The sequence below is a fragment of the Podarcis erhardii genome (assembly GCF_964252035.2).
Source record: "Podarcis erhardii genome assembly, chromosome: 8".
NCBI lineage: Eukaryota > Metazoa > Chordata > Lepidosauria > Squamata > Lacertidae > Podarcis > Podarcis erhardii.
The window spans coordinates 49,251,586-49,269,187 of NC_138499.1; the positions used below are offsets into that span (position 1 = coordinate 49,251,586).

At 40.6% G+C, this 17,602-nt stretch overlaps 1 protein-coding gene across 1 annotated transcript in view; it reads right to left on the minus strand.

Annotated features, from left to right (window-relative positions):
• LAMA1 (laminin subunit alpha 1) overlaps positions 1-17,602 on the minus strand; it is an 85,398-nt gene that overhangs the window by 55,645 nt on the left and 12,151 nt on the right. The window contains exons 2-11 of the mRNA XM_081873784.1: positions 13,991-14,161; positions 12,433-12,545; positions 10,771-11,013; positions 8,343-8,522; positions 5,973-6,062; positions 5,127-5,244; positions 3,242-3,420; positions 2,275-2,380; positions 1,312-1,472; positions 506-646 (exon numbers count right to left, since the gene is read on the minus strand). Of these exons, the coding sequence (XP_081729910.1) occupies positions 506-646; positions 1,312-1,472; positions 2,275-2,380; positions 3,242-3,420; positions 5,127-5,244; positions 5,973-6,062; positions 8,343-8,522; positions 10,771-11,013; positions 12,433-12,545; positions 13,991-14,161 (1,502 nt within the window). The remainder of the gene's footprint in view (positions 1-505; positions 647-1,311; positions 1,473-2,274; positions 2,381-3,241; positions 3,421-5,126; positions 5,245-5,972; positions 6,063-8,342; positions 8,523-10,770; positions 11,014-12,432; positions 12,546-13,990; positions 14,162-17,602) is intronic.

The window sequence follows — 17,602 nt, forward strand, 5'->3', positions numbered from 1 at the left end:
TGACTTTTCATAGACATCTGAAGGCAGCCATGTTTACGGAAGCTCTTAATCTTAGATGTTTTGTTGTGTTCCTCTATATTTTCTTGGAAGCCACCCTGAGTGGCTGGGGCAACCCAGTCAGTTAAGTGGGGTTAAAGAAATAATAACTACTACTACTACTAATTATAACTACTAATAATAACTAATCATTACTACTACCACTAGTATACTCTTAACTTTATTACTTTGTATGGCCTGTTTATGTGAAATTAGATGGAGATGGGCTGTCTATCATAAAAGATAAAGACAGGAAGTCTTGCTCAGTGTTTTCTACTATAACTGGAAGCAGAAATCCAAGGTTTCAGCCAGGAGTCTTTTCCAGACCTGCCTGGAAAATTGGACCTGGCACTGTCTGCATGTAGAACATGTGCTCTGCCACTAAACAATAGGCCTTGAAGCACATTTATGGGGCTGCCTGAGAAAAACTAATGAGGTGTTTGGACATGGAACATTAGCAAGATCATACCTGACTGATGGGCCATGGAATGCTTTCACAGACATCAGAAACCCCAAAACAGAAACATTCAGTGCAGCCCTGGGGATTTCTTTCTTGGAGATTATAGAATCCTGGCATGCAACGGTCACAGTTTTCTCCTTCAACATTTTCCTGTGAAAAACATCCAATATTTCTTCTGTTATCATCACAATAATAACCAGCATACGCTAGAGGTTAGAAGTAATCCTGGCATAATGACTGATTGACGGTCCTAGAATTAGTATTAATGCATTCCATCTTTATCTTTAACCTTCATCTGACCAGGTTCTTATTTTGACATATACAAGTAAAATTAAGCATGTTAATTTAGGATTGGAAATATGAAGTTCCATAAGGCTTATAAGTTTTGGGTTAACCCAAAGAACATCAGTTCTCACTGAATGTGAGGAAAAGTAAGCATCAAGACCTCCCACTTTGATAGTTGTGTAAAAGTGATCCGCAAACATTTCCAGTGCCATCCTCAATGCTAAATAAGTTGCTGTCCTTGACTTAACTGTCTGCTGTTCATTCTAGCCACCCTTCTCCACCCTAAACTGCATTTACTAGCTCTCTCACACCATTTGACATGTAGTACCTCCCTGAAATTTTTGACAGATATACCATGAAACATAACTCAAATCCCCACCCCAGAGAGAATTTTGCCTAAGCTGCAGTTAATTGCTACACACAGGATGTGATCTTTACCACTAACAGAAATGTTTTCCTTATTAAATTAATTTACAAATCCCACTCCAAAGTTCACAACACATCAAACTGAAAATCGGTAGTACGCTTACTTTACAAAGGCAAGGTTCTGTGCATGGGTCATCATTAATGCTACCAACCAGGCTACAGTTGCAACGCATGCAGCTTGGATAACCTTTGTAGCCAAAGGCACAGCGATCACACTTCTCTCCTGCGTAACCTTCCTTGCAGTGACAGTGACCAGGCTGAACACCTTGAAAAAGGAGAAAAGAATGAAAAAGAGGAAGACCTGTGACATGCAGATACATATCATTTTTTGCTCCCTAAGCATCAGAACCATGACAGAAGCCTTATGCAGTGTGCTACAGTACCAGCAAGTGCAAGAAGTCTGGGAAAAATTTAACCTCAGCAACCTTTTTCTGTGCTATAAGTGAGCCATGGGCCAGCCTTTCTGGGACACTACCTAATACTGGCCTAAGTATTAAGGGTTGTTCCAGTTATGCTTTGTGCTACTGGAAGTGCTTCCTCAAGGCAGAGCAGCTGATTTCCCCCCCTGATCTCTCCAACCCTGTGCTCCCAAAGAACTTTTCCTCAGGTTTGCAGGGCCTTCTAGTGCAAGACAGGATATGCCATAGAGCACTGCAATTGGTAGAGAGAATTGGTGAAAATTGAGTGCCTTGCCTTGCACTAGCAGAAGCAATTACACGGGCACAAATCCTGTTAGCAGTTAGTGGCATCAAGCCTGAATTCCTGGGCCCAATTTCCTCAGTCCTGGCTTTCATCCTACCTCACACTTGTATCATGTCATAACAGGTTCCCTTTTAAAAAAAAATTCCATCACCAATCATTCCCTGCATATCCTATGGGATTTGCCAAATCTCCAGCTGAAATTGCTAATAAACCCCATTCTAAATGCATGTAACTACAATCCAAGCAAAAATCTAAACATGTTTGAACTGGTCCTTATTGCCAGTGTTTCCTCACATACAATTCCCAGTTACAAAAAATATTAGCTGGACTAGTTTTTAGAGAAAATGTATTTTCCAGTCACTTACCATGTTGTGGGTCAGCATGATCATCATCTTTAACACATTCAAAACCAAGTGACCCAAATATATCACATTCACAGGGAAAGCAAGGGTTATCGTCAAAGGGAGACACCTAAAAGAAGTTAATATTTTTGTTCACGTTAATAGTAAGATGCTGGTGAGTGTGTATAATAATTGCTATCTGAGGATAATGATGATATGGCATGACAACACACACAGTAGTACGACACACAACTCAACAGGCTATTGTGATTAATTTAGTCCTTGTGGGAGGAAACTGAAAACAATGCTGTAGGCATGAATGGAGTAGCATTCAAACTGGCCATCATAGCTGTGGGATGTTTTGGAAAAGGAATGTTTGTTGGAAAGCAATCCAGGAGTTTTTGAAGTGTCATAGACCTTAAGGTAGCCTTCCTGAACCTGCCTGGAGCTATTGGTAGCTGCCGTCCAAAATTTGTGAAGGGCAACAGAAGTTGCCAAAAGGGTCTGTACAGCTTGTACTTATTTGCTCACACCGGCTGAAGGGATTCAAGAGGGAAGCCAGCCAGAGGAGAGGGTGCAAATGTACTAGTGGGCACAGTGGATTGGCTCCACTGGTATGCTTGCATTGCACCAACCTTTCCACCACATTGCCTCTCTCCTAGTAAGCCGCACTGAAGTCAGAACGCCCTGCAGACCACTGCTGCCAGTCACTTGCCACTGCTGATGACTCCTTGACAACTGTTATGAGTTTATATAATATGACCAACAGCTACAGCAACATATTAAGAGTTACAACAAAGTATTTTATAGGACTTGCAGGGATACAACCTCAGTATACTCTGCCATTTTTCTGCTAATAACCTTCCCTTCGTTATGGCTTTTTTTAATCACATGGTATTGCAAAAATCAACCAGAAATGGGCTGAAAGAAATAAGTGCTGTTTTTAGCACAGTTCAAAGCAACAGAACATATGTTCATAAAATCCTCTTACTTTATGTGGCCTATAGTAACCGTCAGTACACATGTCACAGTTTATTCCAGTGGTGTGTTGAGTGCAGTTTATACACACTCCGCCACCTTTGAACTGGCCATGAATGTTTAAACTTCTTTTCTGATCTGCCACACTCTGATCATAATAACAATCTTCTGCTTTGTTATGACAGTTGCATCCTAAAAAGAAAGAAAGAAATTCACTTTCCATTTTTAAAAAAACAAAGCATAGCTAAACATATAAACAGTAGGGAAAAAACCCTGAACGTTTTCTGTACTATATGGCTTCTTACTGTGCATGTAGCAGCGAATATATACAGAACTGGCTTTTTAAAAACTGTGTTATGCAGTTCACACTGATCTAAAACTTTCACCATTTATTAAAGTACATAATTACTAATAGTATTCTGGCTTCTTCCTCCTTGCTTTCTAAACTTCTCTCATTGTTGAAAAAGTAAAGCATGAATAAAACACATTTACTAATTTTCTTGTGACTCTACATTTTAAAGCCCAAGAAGTCCTGCAGAGTTCTTCAAAATGAACTACTAGAACTGAAGCATCTGATTCCCTGCAACTACTAAATGTAGTTCGGAGTATTTCTGCAGCACAAGCTGAAGACAGTAAATAGTCAGATGATACTTGCTAAAGTTAATGCTGTACAGCAAGGGCAAGGAACCTTTTTCAGCCTGAGGGCCACATTGATTCATGGGCAACCTTCTAAGGGCCACATAACAGAAGTGGGTGTGGTCACAGCTGTTCATCCTCTAGCCACGCAAGCACAGTTCAAGAATGCTTTGCAGCCAGGAAAAAAACCACTAGTAACACTTGCAGAGCACAAGGAAGTGAGGAGTGTGGTTAACTGTGATGGGTAAAGGTAAAGGTACCCCTGCCCGTACGGGCCAGTCGTGTCCGACTCTAGGGTTGCGCGCTCATCTTGCTTAAGAGGCCGGGAGCCAGCGATGTCCGGAGACACTTCCGGGTCACGTGGCCAGCGTGACTAAGCGGCATCTGGCGAGCCAGCACCAGCGCAACACACGGAAACGCCGTTTACCTTCCCGCTATAAAGCGGTACCTATTTATCTACTTGCCCTTAGGGGTGCTTTCGAACTGCTAGGTGGGCAGGAGCTGGGACCGAACGACGGGAGCTCACCCCGCCACGGGGATTCGAACCGCCGACCTTGCAATCAGCAAGTCCTAGGCACTGAGGTTTTACCCACAGCGCCACCCGCGTCCCAACTGTGATGGGTATCATGGTCCAAATAAGAGCCTCGAGGGCCAGATAAAGAGACCTGAAGCCCACATTCAGCTTCCAGTCCTAAGGTGCCCTATTCATATTGTACACGTACACATTAAAACAAGCATCTAATGAAACCATTACTAACAGCTTACATAGTTCAAAGGCACAGTTTCCCATATGTGAAGAGAAACCAATATATACCACTGCTGTCATATCAGAAAACAAGGCAACCCATCATGCATCTAGTTGGGTGTGCATATTAGGGGACACCATGTGCTCATTAGGGGTCACTGAATCAGGGACACAGAGATCAATTAAGATCTTACAAAGACATACTATTTGAAAGCAAGTGCCATTGGGAATCATATATGGATGATAATGTTAAAAAGTGGTGGGATGCAATAAACTTGTAATTTAAAACCAAAAATAGTCATGGCAGATCTGCAAACCCCTAGCTTCACAAGCCTAGTGCAGATCTAACAGTCCCTGTAGTGCTAATATTAGAAATACAAGTACATCATATATTTTTAAAAAAATTAAGGCAGGTTCACCTACTTGGCCATTCCACAGGCTTCAGTGGTGGCTGGATTACATACCTAGTCAATGTTAAGGCAAGTGTATAGAGAAGCATCATTTTAGTGCTACGTACTCTCACATTTGTTGCCAGCAGAAATGGTTCCTGGTCTCCACGGGGCCTGGTGGTAGCCAGGGCAACACTCATTACAGCTCTCACCGCAAGTATTGTGCTCACACTGGCACTGAAGCTTCTAAATAAAAGCAAATTATGACACAGCTCTATTACCTAATGCCTTGGAAACAAAAATGCCTCTTTACCTGAGATCTTAGAACTAGCTTTTAAACATTTAGAGCAGCCTACAAGTTTGTATAGGACCATCTTGCCATGGTATAAAAATCTATCTTGGAAGAGCAGCAGAAACTCATTCAACCTGTAGGAAGCAATGTAGTTCAGGGAAACTACAGTGTAAAAAGTGGTAAAAGGAGAGAGAAGGGAAGGGGGCAGAGTGAGGGGTAACCCGAGGTACCACTGCATATGGAAATAGCTGAAAGAATGAGCAAGGAAGACTTGCAAAATAACAAGAGTTTTGATAAGGTGTACACATCCTGAAACATAGTTTCTTTATTTCTATATTCCTATGCAATCCTAAAACGATCCACTGGAAGTATAGTTCTAATAATCCTGTAAGCCTTCCTCAGGCAGTCAGTGCAACACCTGTGCCACATAGGCTGCACTACTTCAAAAGCCTATGCAGCGCAACACACATCTTTCCAGTATAGCTGAAAGGGCTGGAAGTGAGGGCAGACGACCCAGGCATTTATAATCCCACTAAATAATGAGCAACCAAGTAATGAACTAAGACGTATTTCTGTAACATTAAAAACTGGTTTCTGCGACATTTTAGCGGTATTCAGAAATTTGTTTTTCTTGAGACAGATGGATGTTTGCAGAGGGGGTGACACAAGCAAACAAACATACCTTTGTGACTTGATCCAAAGGACAGCTCCGAGCATGGCCATAGCAAATGCACATCCCTCCAACAGAGATGTCCTTTATTGAATAGTAGTACTAAATAAAGCAAAGTTTGATTTATAAAATCAATTTCCTTTTAGTATTTGAAACAAGAAGTGCCAAAGTTCTATTTTTTAAAAACAAACAAACAAATCTTTCAGTTCAGGTGAAGTTTATACTGGTCAGGACTTATTCATGGAAACGTAAATGAACAGGTATTTCTTTCTCTCCCTTCTCCCTGACATTTCTTTCTCTCCCTTCTCCCTGACACATACACAAAGAGCAAGAGCAGCAACAGCAGCAGCGGATCAGGTTTTCTCTTTTTGCTAGCATTACAATTCTTTTTTAAAAAAATTATTATTATTAATGTTATTCAAATACGAAAATAAAGGAAAAAAGAAAGAAAAAATATAACATTAAACACCATTATAACATTCCACCTACATACAAAATAAAGCAAATTACTATTACCCCATGTGACTTCCTTCCACCAATACTCGACATTCTTTATATTTTCTTATTAATATTGCTTCTTTTATATATTATCTCTAATATTCCTAATATTAATTTCATCTATTTCGCCTTTACATACTTAGTCTATGCATATCAACATGTTATCCTTAGAACAGTGTTTTTTCATGTAGTCCTCAAAGCATTGCCACTCCATTCTTAATTTTTGATTTGTTTGGTATCTTATGGCTGCTGTTAACTTTGCCAATTCTATGAAATCACATAATTTATTTATCCAATCCTCTTTAGTGGGGATGGTTTCCCCTTTCCAATTTTTTGCAAGTACTAGTCTGGCTGCGGCCATCACATATAAAAATAGTCTTTTCTTATCTTGTGGGATATCTTTTCCTATTATACCCAATAGGTACGCCTCTGGCTTCTTTTCTATAGAAGTTCTAAACATTTTTTTCAACTCTTCATGAATATATCCTGAGAATTTATTAATTTTCTCGCAGCCCCACAATTCTTATGCTATATGTCATAATCTACTACAAGTAAAGTAAAACTCTGCACAAATGTAAATCATTTGAAGCATAAATTACTCATTCAACTCAGAACTAATTTTGGCTTCAGGTATACCGATGTAACAACCAAAGAAGGTTTTTGAAAAACTCACTCATCTGTGAGAATGCTAATGAGATCAATTTGGTCCAGAGGCTTTTTCTGAGAATAGACAACATTCATTTTAGCTATTTTCAGAAGAGCTAAGTTAAACTAATAATTAGGGAGAATTGCTTAGCAAATGTAGCACTGACATGCCTTGATTCCCTCGATGAGGCAAACCATGCGTTCAAATGTAGATTTGTGTCATCTGTCAAGCTTGTGTTGAACTTATACATTACATTGGTTATAGCGTCAAATAACAATAGTTCTCATGTGCTAATAATAATATCTACAACTAGATATTGTTTGAACTGTATCATGCAATCTTTCTTTAGCATACAGACAAGTACCATATAAAGGTATTAAACAAGAAGGGTATTTTTGGAGTTGTGATGGGGGGAAACAGAAAATAAATTGGGGGGAATTGTGTTGTGTTTGGTTTTTCAGTTTTAGGAACCAATTAGGAAAAGAACTGTAAGAATGTGGGGGCTGCGTGTTTCCACTCCTCACCATCCCCAATGTTTCTGGGTTCCCTCTCCCAGCCTTCACATCTCTAAGTACACATCTCTAAGTACTAAGTACTTTGGACATACATCTCCAGCTTCACAAGCCATGGATCATGAAGCCAGAAATGATCACTGAGGCTGCACACTCCTCAGTGTGGAGAGCCTGATTTGTTTTAATGTAATTCCCTGTTACATATGAAATGGGGAACTCTGCTTTAACTCTGATTAACTAGTACAGGGTGAGTCTTTTAAAAGAGGCCCCGTGGAACATGTGTACTCTGTATCCACGGGGCCTCTTTTAAAGGACTCACCCTGTATAATAAACCAGGTTCATGCCCCAGAAATCCCAGTCGCATGGACAAATTTTACACTCGTTGGGCATCTTCTTACTGCTAGTGGACAAATAGCGGGCAAATGTGGAGGGTGCATGTGACTAGCCTACATGCTTTTAACACACGAGGCGCTTCATCTGAACCTGCCGCACTTTGGAATGCATTCAAACGGCATAGTGCCTATGAGAGAATGCTGCTTTATAAAATTAGCATGTGACTTCAAGTCCCACAATGGGTTTCAATCTTTCATCAAGACCCACTTAAGTACATTTACTAGTTTCAATGGGTCTACTTTGAGTAGAACAAGATGTTGAGAATCACCCAGATATAACACATATCCAATTCACATGGTTGGTTAAAACCCAGAAGAAAGCATCTACCCTTACCCTTCTGGTAACAATAGGATCAACATCTTTAGGATCATGGTGGCTAAGGGTCATGAGGTCCGCATTAAGGTTTCTTATACGTTGTAATCGAAGCCGGATGTACCGTGCAGAAGTAAACTCCAATAATGTCGGTGAAGGGTCATCAGCACTAGGTCTACCATTGATCAACGATGTATGGATCTAAAAAGAAATAATGGTTTCTGTATAAGCCTGTAAATAACACGTCAATGTTTCAAAATACCTTCTGGGTGAAAGTTTAAAATCAGCCTCTGCACCCATCCCACTGTTCCCTCCACCACAACACCACAATACAAGCTGGGCATGTCTGTAAAGTAGTTACCAGGCTCAATACACCGTTGTGCTGTTCCTGCTCACTGCTGTCCTCATTAAGGGTGTTGAATGAATTACTTTATAACTCACATCTCACAGAAATCGCTTTCCACTCCGCAGATTAAATGCTGAGAGTGCATTTTTTAATGGGCTTCTGCAGGACGAGGGCAAAGGAAAGCAGGCCTGTAGCTAAAACACTGGCATAGGGATGCAGAATGAAACACTCACTGGGGAAGCAGGAATGTACTTGCCCTCAGCATTTTATGAACTTTCATACCAAGGCTTCAATGCTAGTTTTGATTCCCATGCAATGCATTATATACCCAACTAGATGAGCTGGAGGAAGAAAATCTAGGGAATAAAAAGATACACAGGAAGAACAAAGGCTGCCCCACAGTCTTCAATGTATTCTCGAGCACAACATAGTGGGGCAGCCCTTGGTCACCCCAGATCTTTGGAATCTAATGCAGTCACCTTAGGTTATATTTGAATTAAACTTGTTTCTATTTCATTTTTATTATACAATAAAAATATGTTTTTGTACTTAGGCTATAACCCTTCAGAAAATCGGTTAGCATCTCCTGTGAAATGTTCTAAGAACTCAAACATGTTGACTTGTAATTTACTACTGAAATCAATGCAATTTACTCCTTAGTAAGTCTATTTAGAATTGGATTCAAACAATCTAAAATACTCAGCAATCTTAGGGTGATTTTCAACTAAGTTTTACTCAGAGGACACTGACAAAAATTAACTGACTTAACTTAATCATTAGTTAATTTCCACAGATCTATTCTGAACAAACCTTAGTTGAATACACGCTTAGGCTTCAATCAACAGATTTCACCCCCTTCAGAGAAGGAGACAAGGGCTAAGCTAAAACATCCTGGAATCTGAACTAAAGTACCCAAATTAATTTCAGATTATGCTTCTGCTACAAATGTTGTTTTACACATCCCATTAAAAATCACATGACATACTTGCTTCTACAGTGGAACCTTGGTTTATGGACGTAATTCGTGACGGAGGCATATCCGCAACCTGCAGCGATCGCCTTCTGAAGCGCCGCTTCTGTGCAGGTGCGATTTGGCGCTTCTGTGCCTGCATGAAGCACAATTTAGCGCTTCTGCACTTGTACGAAACCCAGAAGTAACCCGTTCCGGTACTTCCAGGTTTCCCGTGGGCTGCAACCCGAAAACATGTAACCTGAAGCGTCCATAACATGAGGTATGACTGTATATGCACATTTAGCCTAAAGTGTTAAAGTAACATGTAAAAAAGATAACATTGATAGCATTTTAGTCCCAAACACATTCAGAACTCTGAGAGCTTTCAGTCTAAGAAAGAATTTGGAATTGTTCTCTTAGTGGCTATTTTTATAAGGTCAACGCATAAAGACAGACATTCACAGTGAACTAGTCACAGATTTTAGAGCCTCATTTCCCGATGTCGCTGGCCTGGCTCTCTGATCTATAGTACAGAACCACTATGAACAGAGCTTGCTTTAAAGAAAGAACAATCAACTGTTGACCTGCACAATGCATAGCTCTTTTAATTAGGCTCTCTCTTTGAAACAATGCCAAGTCCTCCTTCAGAGCTCAAGCTACACAGAGCAATTTAGACAGCATTTTTAATTTTATGATCGAGTATCAGGTGATCCTTAAGAAAAGCATTTAAAAAAAACCCAGAGCCCAAGTTTACACAAGATAACAGGAACTCTCAACAATTCACCACTGTAGATGTGTTAAGAGGTGCAAAGTTTTTATAAATATCAACTGCAGCATCAAAGATAAGAGTGGGCTTCCTGTTCAGAAGCTGCTTCACCTCTCTCCCTGGAGTGAGATCAACAATGAGCCTCCTCAAATATAAGCAAGCTTTCCCACAATAAGTAAAAAGTATTTTTAAAAAAATTGGGAAGATTCTGATCTTCAGAAACAAAATCTGCTGCAGCTGCTAATAATGCCAAATAAATCTTGATGGAGGAGAGAGAAGACCAGAATCTGAAGAAGCCTATAAAACTAAGCATAAGAGCAGAGTGGTTTTACTACCCCCATGTCCAAGAATAAGAGGCATCTGAACAAACAAAAAGAAAACCTACCTCTCCATGTTCAAGTGGGACTAGCTTAGAATAATAAGAAGTGCAGATAACTTCATCATCTCTCTTATATGTAGGAGGCCCAAGCCTTGGTGTTATGTTGTATCTTACTAGGCACTCAGTATCACTAACTGCATAGTACTGCCATGGCTTGAAATCAGTCCCATCCAGAGAACGTTCCAAAATCCAGTTTCCAGGTCGGGGAGAATTAGCAGCTTTGATTATCACATAGGCAACTTGAAAGACCTGCAAGCAATGTAAGGGGGGGGGAATGCAAGACTTAGTACTAACCTATGAAAATATAGTTTTTCAGAGTAGCTCAAAACCCAGGTTTCAACTATCTAACATCTATAATTATTTCTCTAATTTTTAATGCTCTTGTTTGCAATGGAAATTGCTTTTAGCTCAATTTCCATAGCCTACACTTAAGTTAAATAAATACAACCCCAACTTCAAATGCTATTTCCTATTTGGCCTTTACACAAGAGTTCACAAAGTTCAAATTTCTATAATTTCAGAAGTTCGTACATTAGGACAAGGCATGTCCTGGACAAGCATTAAAACAGGACGTGTACATGCAAAGCATCTTGCTATACATAACATAATACAGAAAGTTGCACAATAAACAGTCCCTCAAGAATCCGCTGTTAGTTTCTATTGGCCTCAGGAAAGCATGCCAAAATGTTTCCTTCAGGCTGAATGTATAGAAAAAAAGAATCCTGATGACCCAAAATATTATGAAGATTTAGATTTTTTAAAAATGCACTAAGGGCATAAGCAACATTCAGCTTCATCCCTCAAATCACAAAAAATTCCTCCAAGCACTGTAGGAGAAAGAGCTTCATGTAATTACTAGAAAAACCAGTTCTGAACCAAACTTCAACCACAAGACCTAATGAGATCCGCACAAACACTCTGTAGGTGCTGGAACTCATTTCCAGCTGCAACCTGCCCTTATCAAAGAAGTGATTCATACGGATTTAGGACAACTATAGGTCCTGTTAGAATACAAATTGTGAGTATTATCATAATTATTGTTTTTCCAGCAGAAGTCACTGTAATAAATAAGGAATCATCCAAGTACTCATTTAGAGTGATATCCCCATTGTGGCATCCTGCCTGTACATCAGACTTCTGCTTCTGCAAACAGGACTTATCATTCCTCTCCTCTCCCCTGCTGTCCCCATGCACCCCCAAAATTTACTCCAGCGGGGTGGGTATCCTACAGATCAGATGGGGTGTGGGGAAGGGAGGAAGGGAAATTCCAATGCATACACCAGTACAACCTATGCTCTTATGTGAAATGTGCAGTAAGTCCAACAGTCAAATGCACTTATACGGTCACAGTGAGCAAGATCCACCCCTTGTTCTGGTGCGGCAGTAAGGACTTACCAACACCTTTCCTCCACTCTTTCCAGGCATAGTCCGTGATTTTAAGTTCTGTGCCTGAGTATCCTTCATTAAGTAATGCATTAGGAAGTGTAAGAAAGACAGACAACCATTTTGGAGTTTTTTAAAAAAACCAAAAACCCAAACTCCCAGTCTACCAAGGAGATCCCTCCCTTAACCTCTCTCCACTGTACTTTCTATAAACCAAAGATAAGTAGGAATTCTTTGATCATGCAACACAACAAAGCTACATACTTTTATACAATTTTTACTTGCCTGTCTTAAATCCAGAGTTATGGTTATCCAGTGGTATTCTCTTCCGTTCTGAATGCTAGGACTTTGCCACCAGTTATTAGTACCATCTATAGCATTTGAGATAGGGTGTTGTTCTAAAATAAGCAAAAACAAATTAAGATCACGTTTCCCCTCTTCCCCCCTCCACTTTTGCTGTTTTTGGTTATCATGATTATGATCTTACTAGTAAAGTACACAGGTCATATACTATGAGCCCATGGTGGCTATGAGCCAGTTTTCCCTGATATCTGAGTCAGATCTTTGAAAGTGGGTTTCTGGTGTTCTTATTTTATGCATTTTATTTCATTTGTTACCCACAACTGGTATGTTTATGATAAATATGTGTGTGTGTGTGTGTACACACAAGATTAAGTGGTATATGAATTTGTACAAATAAATAAAGGTAAAGGACCCCTGACAGTTAAGTCCAGTCGCAAACGACTCTGGGGTTGCGGCGCTCATTTTGCTTTACTGGCCAAGGGAGCCGATGTTTGTCTGCAGACAGTTTTTCCGGGTCATGTGGCCAGCATGACTAAGCCGCTTCTGGCAAAACCAGAGCAGCGCATGGATACACCATTTACCTTCCCACCAGAGCAGTAACTATTTATCTACTTGCACTTTGACGTGCTTTCCAACTGCTAGGTTGGCAAGAGCTGGGACCGAGCAATGGGAGCTCACCCTGTCGCGGGGATTTGAGCCGCCAACCTTAATTTGTACAATAAATACTACCTCCAATATTGGAGGCTATATGCCTCTGAGTATCAGCTTCTGGGGGGCACAAGAGGAGAGAGTGCTGTTATAAAGGTAAAGGTAAAGGTACCCCTGCCCGTACAGGCCAGTCGTGTCCAACTCTAGGGTTGTGCGCCCATCTGACTTAAGAGGCCAGGGGCCAGCGCTGTCCGGAGACACTTCCAGGTCACGTGGCCAGCGTGACGAAGCTGCTCTGGCGAGCCGGCACCAGTGCAGCACACGGAAACGCAATTTACCTTCCCGCTATAAAGCGGTACCTATTTATCTACTTGCACTTAGGGGTGCTTTCGAACTGCTAGGTGGGCAGGAGCTGGGACCGAAAGACGGGAGCTCACCCCGACGCGGGGATTCAAACCGCCGACCATACGATCGGCAAGTCCTAGGCACTGAGGTTTTACCCACAGCGCCACCCGCGTCCCCTGAGTGCTGTTATAGTCATCTCCTATTTTAAGACTCCCCATAGACATCTAGCTAGCTACTCTGAGACAAGTATGCTGGCCCAGATGTGCCTTTGTTCTGTGTCTTATATTTTGGGGGTGGGGGAGAGTAATATGGACAAGCACAACATAAATTCAGATAGAATAAAACTTTCACACAGAACATAAATGCATTCCAGACAAAAATAACACAATTAAATTTTAAAAAACAGAATTTTGTTTCAGTCGCCACTGATTCCACTGGGATTACTTTGGATTGCAGTGCCTAAGCCAGTTGCATTCTTGAACCAGCTGAATACCATAGTCAGTGTCTCTTGGAACAGCCAGAAAAAAGTATAAAGTAGTGAACTTGCCTTTGGAATTTGCACTATTGTGGTCACAGATCCGACACTGCGCATTGCGTAGGGGCCGACCTGGAACATGTTCCACAAGTTTACAAAACATCTCAGGGCCCTTTTCACCGCAAGTAGCATTGGTGCTGATATGAGAATTGCTAGCAAGGTTTAAAATGGCAGGAAATAAACCTAAAGAGTAAAAGGAAGATCATTTAATAATTATAATAGTTCTTTTCTCATTACACTTTTATTTTACTCATGCCTTTAGAAGCCATTTGATGATACCAGAGAGGGCTCCCCACATTTTTCAGATTTCTGTTACCACCGGGTTGATTTCTTAAATGTGCTTAGACTTAAAGCAACATGTCCTACATTAACTCAATTAGGAAGTAATCCTAAATATGAGAAGCCAGTGTAATCTGTGCCATCTTAAACTAAATCAATGTTAAGTACAGTATGCCAGTTTCAAACTTTGTTCAGGAGTGGGGTTACTGCCAGATGAGGCAGCGGAAGTAGGGCAGATGGAAAACTGGAAATAGAATTTGATTTACACCACCCTTTTTGCCTGTGTATGTTCCACTGGATTTGCAGGTCACACGTCTGAGATAAACTGTTAGGATCAAGCATAAATCTCCCTATCCGGTCCCATCCCTCTGCTCCCCTGGAACACCCATTTTTCAGGGCTTACGCTAGTGTAAATTCCAGAAGTCTTGGCTCAGATGGATTAGCTCAATGAGCCAGGATTAGTGAGTTATGCTCCCATCATGTCTCTGGCTGACCTGGGGTTGAGGACTCAAGGAGATGAAGTCTGGCTGTGCTGAGAACCTGTAGGCTGAGCTAGAGTCCTGCCACATCCTCACTCACTCATCCCAGATGATCTAGGGTTAGGGTTAGGACTGTGCCTTTAGCATCAGTTAAGTACTCCGTAGAAAAAGGAATGACTATCTGCCAAGAGAGGCCAAAGGAGTGGTGACTATGTGCCATGCAACACACACACAAGGCTCACACAAGCCATGTACCACATACACATATGTGAATACATGCAGGTCGGGGGAGCACAGCACGTCCCATTCACTGTACATGCTACATTGCATCTACATATGCACTACTTTCTTTGCCTTCTAGGTTTGTACACACATAAGTATGGTTCAGACATGTAAACAAATGGTACAATAAGGCTGGAACCTGCCACCACAGTGCTTTGCCCCAGTTTTAAAGGCAAGAGTGCCCCTGGGATATCTGAAGAGGGCTTGCTTGCTTTGAGTTTTGAACAAGATACTGTTGCCATAGTCTTTCTGTGACCTCAGCCTAAGCAAAATGTGTCCCCCAATTAAATAGTTTAGATTGGTGGCCCAATGTAAACAACTTGCAACTGTGAGGTGTATACTTGAATAAGAGAAATTACAAACGAATTAATTGGCTTTTAAACCCTATCCATGGCCATTTCCTGCCCCTTCATCTTTGCTGAAAGAGGCCTAACAAGATTTTAAAAAATACCAATCAAGACTCAGAGAAAACAAGAGAGCAAGATAGACGACCAAGTGCTAAACTAAACAAGGAAGCTGTGTAGGTTTTTGTTTTGTTTTTAAACCTTTCCCTATCCTTTCACACAATGATGTGAAGTTGTCTTTGATTTGTATTCCTTTGATTACTCAGCTGTGCCATTTTGTCCAAAAAAGAAAGAAGTTCCCACAGGAAAAAAAAATGCTACCTGATACTAGGAAACATGCAGATGTTTAAGACCATTTGACCTTGAATATAAGTCATACCTGGCACAGTAACAACCAATTCTAAATACAGTATGTGAAAAAGAAATCTCACTTATTTGCTTTAAGTACAGTCAGCTTGCACTTCGCTTGTTTAGGGTCAAGGAGGGTTAAGTAAATACCAAACTAAAATAGAATGAATGAATTGAAATTTTGGTAATATGAATTCTTTTTAAAAGAAGTGGTAGGCGACTTGGATAGAGATGTGAGAATTTTTAAGAAGATATGAAAAATCCATTCTGGAGAACTCTCAATGTTATATCAAAACACTTATTTTCAACACAATTCTCCATGCCCAAATATTCTGAATTTAAAATTAGTGGAAGAATAATGAAATCCATGCAAGTTATTGAAGAAACATGGAAGCTAAATATGCTATTCTGGTCTGTCATAATCAATCAGTTCTATATAAGCATGTTAAGGCTCAGCCCTGCCCAGACCACAAACCTGAGGTCTCCTCAGGAGAGGAGCAAAGACAGCAGGATTCTCCAGCAGCTTACCAAATACCATTTTTTTCTGAGGAGCCAGATTTGGGCACTCTAGTTCCAGGACTGTAAGTCCTCATGGCAGCTGCCAGGTCCCTAGCTAGTCTCAGTCACCACTACTATACTACTCCCCCAGGACTACAAGAATGGAGAAGACAGTGAACAAGGCACAAACTTCAGTCACCAGCAAAGTGCTCATCTAACCATATTTGAGGCTATGCTGGAGTTGGAGGAAGCATGTGGAAGCAGCTGCTTAGATCAGGACATTACTGCAAACCAGTAAAGGGTCCAGCCTCCAGCTCCTGTGGACAGTAGGCCCACAGTTTACATGGGGGTTATGTTCTGTGGGTCCACATGTCAAGGCAAAATCACATAAACTTAGGAAGACCCCTGGAATCACCCCCCTGTACAAATTCATTTTGTTAGGTTTTTTGCTCAGTTCTCCAATCTGTTCAAGATATCTTAAATCACGATTCTATCTTTTGCAGCATTAGCTACCCCTCCCAGTTTGGTGTTACCAGCAAATTTGATGAGCATCCCCTCAATTCTTTCATCCAAGTAGTTTATAAAGGTGTTGAACAACGGGCCTAGGACAAAACCCTGTAGCACCCCACTTGTCACTTTTCCCCCCAGGATGATGAGGAACCATTACTGAGTTACAAATCCAGCTAACAGTTACTTCATCCAGACTACATTTTACCATATTCTCTGCAATAATATAATGGGGGACTTGGTCAAAAGCCTTAGTGAAATGTGCTCACAGCAATCCCCTGATCCACTAAGCTTTTAACTCGTATTAAAAAGAAAGAAAGAAATGAGATTTGTCTGGCACGACTTGTTTTTGAGAAACCCATACTGGGTCTTAGTAATCAAAACATCCTTTTTCTAAGTGCTCACAGACTGACTGTGTAATTATCTGTTCTAGGATCTTTTCTGGTATCAATGTCAAATTGAGTTGCTCCATAATCACCATATTAGACATCTTTCAACCTTCTCTAAGGAAATATAATCTTAAATACAACCTTGAATAAACCATGACTATCTAAATTCACTTTGCACTAAATTCGGACGTTATGTTTTAGATTAAGTTACAGATTTTGATTGTTACAAACAGCATATATAAAACAGCTTTTGTTGTTGCTTTTGCTCCCAGAACGTAGCACTAAGAAAATTGACAAAATAAAGTCTTCTTTGAAAGGGGTAATTATTAAAAAAAAAAAAAAAAAAACCAGCAACCAGTTGCAGATAAATATTAGGGTGAAGGCGAACAATAAAAAATTGGGTGTGTTTTATATGTCACCAACTCAGCCACATTACATAGGGGCAAAAGGCAATGGGTTATTATGCATCTGAGATGGAAATTCTCCTGTGTTCAAGTA